Source organism: Manihot esculenta, chromosome 7 (genome assembly GCF_001659605.2).
Source record: "Manihot esculenta cultivar AM560-2 chromosome 7, M.esculenta_v8, whole genome shotgun sequence".
NCBI lineage: Eukaryota > Viridiplantae > Streptophyta > Magnoliopsida > Malpighiales > Euphorbiaceae > Manihot > Manihot esculenta.
The window spans coordinates 6,456,824-6,461,447 of NC_035167.2; the positions used below are offsets into that span (position 1 = coordinate 6,456,824).

Here is a 4,624-nt window from a genome sequence, read left to right on the forward strand (position 1 = left end):
CAATTTTTTAAATTTGAACCGAGTATTCCTCACCGTACTTATATATTTATAGAAATTAAATGTTAAATGTTAATTATAAAAATATTAAAATATTAATTAAATTTTGTTTAAAGATGCAAAGTCGGAAAAAGTATTCAGTCAAAACTATATATTCTAAAAGAGAAGAAGAAACATTGAAAACTATTTGGCATTGTACAATGCATGTGATTAATATTATGAAAAGAAAGACAACATAATAAGAACATCGAACAAAACTAAACCTTAACTGCAAACTAGTTGGAATCGATTATGTGTATTGCCGTTCAAAATAAAAATAATATTCTTTTTTTTTTCTAATATTTATTTCAACCCACGATCCCAACCTTTCATGAACTCCTCACTTCTCAAAGGAATATTTCTTAAATAAACTCCATCATCTCTTGCAACCCAAGAACAATTATTTTCAAAGCATCTTTGAAAGAGATGATCACTATACCAAAACACATTGGTACTGGCATGGTGGTATCTGTCTGGAGCAAAATAGCACCAAAAGAGAGTATTTGCAAAGTAATTCATCTTGAATTCCCATGAAAATTCAGATCCTACAGAAAGGTAATGTGCTCCAAGATCATCATCTCCAGACTTGCAGTGCACAAGCAATGTCTTTTTATGGCTCAATCCGTTCTCGACGCCTACTCGCCAATGGTTGCTGAATCGGATCGCTCTTCCTGATGGGTATTGGAAGGCTAGTAGCAATACACAGATGAGAAAAATTGTAATTCTGTGAGAGCTCATTCTTTCTTATTTTTCTCTGAGTTTTTAGACCTTAGATAGCTATATATACAAGGATTGTATTCATAATTAGAAAGATTTTGATTATTTTCACTTGAAAATATCAAAATTTTTATTCTTAAGCGAGATGATTTAATAAGAAATTTTTTTTCTTTGATTAGTAATTTATAATTCAATGAATTTACGCGAATTTAAATTTATCGAGATATATATTAAATGATTCATAAAAAATAAATTAAAAGCTTTTTTAATGGAAATAACAGCTCATCTAGATTCATTTATTTTTTTTTTGTAATAAATAGATTCATTCACTTATATTTTATTGGGAAATGTCATTTAATTTTCAGAATAATTTTTCTTTTTTAAAAAATAAATAAAGAATAAGTTAATTATATGTAAATGAATTAAAGAGATAAAATTCCAATTTGATGATCCGTATGGAGTCAATTTTGTACTAAATGAAACATTTCTCACAAATATGGAAATATTAATTTCGAGAAAATAAAAATGTACAAAAAAATATAATTAAATACAATGTATTTGTATTGGGTATTAAGAAAAGAAAAGAAAAGAAAAGAAAAGAAAAGAAAAGAAAAGAAAAATGAGATGGTATGATGATGTATTGCATAAGTAGACTAGCTACTTTCCTTATATTTAATTAATTATCTATATGAAGAAATCACTCATTATATCTATGCCTATTATATAATATAATATAATTTTTTAAATATTTTTTGGGATATTCAAAAGAATTCGACAACTTTAGATCCATCGAACTATAGTTTAGTAGTTGTAATTTATTAATAACCTATATTAAGAAATTACTTATTAGTAGATAATTTATTATTATAGGAAATTATATGAAATTATTTTAATAGCTAAATGTATATTATTTATCTATTAAATTTATATTCCAATTTATATTCATTTAATTTTCTATTAAAAGAATTTTATTTAAATTTCAAATAATTGAATTATTTTTTTATTGTAAATAATTGAATTATTTAAATGTATGAGATATTCACTTAAATTGTGGGGGAAATTTTAATATGCATTACTTCTTGCACAACACCAAATTTATTATACTAAAATTTAAAATGATGTCTTTTTTAAAAAAATAAATTTTATTTATAGAAACAAACTATTTATCATCATATATTAGTTTATATTGTTAAGCAAATGTTTTTAGTTTCTTTTTCATGTCACTAATGTTAGTAGAATAAGTCTTTTGCTGTTGAGTAAACAATGCAAAGAATATTTGGTAGTTGAGTAAAAGTAGGATTAGTGGTTGGATAGAGATTATGATCATTGGAGCATGTTGATAGAAAATTTTCTAAGATCAAAAGAGTATTGGCAAGTGGTTTCTAGGGCATTTTAGAACCAGTGCCAGACTCAGCACTCTCAAATGCACACAAAGCAGAGATAAAGAGAGAAAAATTAAAGGACCTCAAGGCGAAAAATTATCCTTTTCAAGCAATTGATCATTCAATCTTAGAAATTATTCAGCCTAAGAATACTTCTAAGCAGATATGGTACTCCATAAAGAAAAAATATCAAGGATCCACAAGAGCAAAGAGGCAGCAACTTCAAGTACTTCGTTTGAAGTTTAAAACACTTAATGAAATCTAGAGAGTCAGTTATAGACTATTTTTTCTAGTGATGGCAATCGTCAACAAGATGCGGATCCACAATGACAAGACTGAAAAAGTTACAATTATTGAAAAGATCCTTTATACAATGACACCAAAATTTAACTTTGTGGTTTGTTCTATTGAAGAATCCCATAAGATTGATACACTTTCAATTGGTGAATTATAAAGTTCTTTGTTGATTCATGAACCAAAAATTACTCAGCAAGATAAAGAGGAGCTAGCATTGATGCCTTAACTGAAAAATCATGTAAGAGAATGAGGGAGCTGTAAAGGCAACAGTAAAGGCCACAGTAGAAGTAGAGGTCGAGGCAACAATGAGCACGGAAAGCACCAACGTAACCACCAAGACCATCAAGGTAGAGGAAAATGACCATGTTGCTATAACTCAAAATTTTTTGACAAATCCAAAATTGAATATTGTATATGCCACAAGTTCGTTCATTTTAAATCTGAATGCCAAACAGATTTGTCTAAATTGCATGGAGAGGAATTAAATTTTATAGAACAAGAGCAAGAAGAGATTTCTTTGCTCATGGTTTGTTACACAAAAGAGGAAACAAATAACATGTGATTTCTTGACACTAGATGAAGCAATCATATGTGTGGATGGATATAAAGACAGTTTTCTCCATCCTTGATAAATCTTTTAGAGATAATGTAAAGTTTGGGAACAACTCCAAAATTACAGTAATCGGAAAAAGAACAAATTTCAATTCAAATCAATGGAGATTTTACTCACACTATTGTTGATGTTCTTTTTGTTCCAGATTTGAAAACTAACCTTTTTAGCATTGTGTCGGTTACAAGAAAAAGATTATGAGATCTCCATAAAAGACAAAATTTATAAAATTCTAGATGCCAAACTGATGTTAATTGCTCAAGTCAAGATGACTAAAAATAGATTGTTTACACTCTATCTCCATAACATTCAGCATATATGTTTTTCTGCAAAATTAAAATATGAAGCATGGTTTTGGCACTTTCATTATGGTCACTTGAACTTTAATGGACTGAAAAAATTGCATAAAAAAATACATGGTGATCGGTCTTCCTCAAATTTCAGCTCCTATTAAAACTTGTGAAAGTTGTATTGTTAGCCGACAATCACACAGTCCATTTTCGTAAGGCAAATAATGGAGAGCAAAAAAGGTATCAGAATTGGTTCATTCAGATCTTTGTAGATCAATAAAACCAAATTCCAATGGTCTTAAACGATGCTTCATAATATTTATTGATGACTTCAATTGAAATATATGGGTGTATTTTTTGCAGGAAAAATTAGAAGCATTTGTTGTCTTCAAGCGCTTCAAAGTGCTTGTTGAGAAAGAAAGTGGCAAACCGTTAACTCCTCTTTGTACTGATCATTAAGGAGAGTACCTTTCTCTAATTTATTGACTTATATACTTTAATTGTAGTGATAGATTAATAGCAACCATTTGATAACTATTATATTTACCTCTACTGTTAAGTTGAAGATAATGATTTAATTTTTTTTTTATAGTGAATGATTTTGTTGGATATAATTTTTTTTTATTAAAATATCTTATTATACATAGTAAAAAAAATAAATTAAAAAAATATGTAAAGCATCTGTATCGCCAAGCAGTGTGCTGAACTACCTATTTAAATATTTGGCATGGGGTTTTTTGGGTTGGAATTTACTATACTTAATGATTGGATTCCGCTAGATAGATGATTTTTTGACATAAAAAAAATTATAATAGTTTTAAACTGTTGTTAAACTGTTATTTTAATAATATTAAGATAATAATTTTACCACCATTGCGAAAGTTATTGTTACCTAAACTCTAAAATATAATAGTGTATATATTATATGATATTTTTTGTTAATTTTTTGGGCAAAGTTTGAGAGTGAAAAAGGAAAATGACACATTTTGGGATGGAGATCCTTTGTTGTCAAGTGTTTGTTTAAGTTTTGAGCCTTATTATAATACTGTTTATGTATTTTTAAGCTTAATTAATTTTGAACTCTTTTTTCAATTAAATGTGCACTGATGGGTTCGCTTCTCATTTTTTAATTAAAATGTGAACTTTTTTTAAGCTCAAGTATAATATTGAAATAGGGTCTATTTACAATTGATGGGTCCAACTATAGAATATAGCCGTTTGTAATATATAGAATGTTTGCATAGTATGATAAATTAATAAAATAAAAATATATATGTAAAAAAATAAGTTTT

General features: G+C 27.5%; 1 protein-coding gene across 1 annotated transcript; it reads right to left on the reverse strand.

Annotated features, from left to right (window-relative positions):
- Nucleotides 1–339: 339 nt before the first annotated feature.
- LOC122723968 (S-protein homolog 1-like) lies at nt 340–774 on the reverse strand. The gene has a single exon (XM_043958102.1). It carries the CDS (start codon nt 772–774, stop codon nt 340–342), a length of 435 nt encoding a protein of 144 aa, XP_043814037.1.
- Nucleotides 775–4,624: the final 3,850 nt, after the last annotated feature.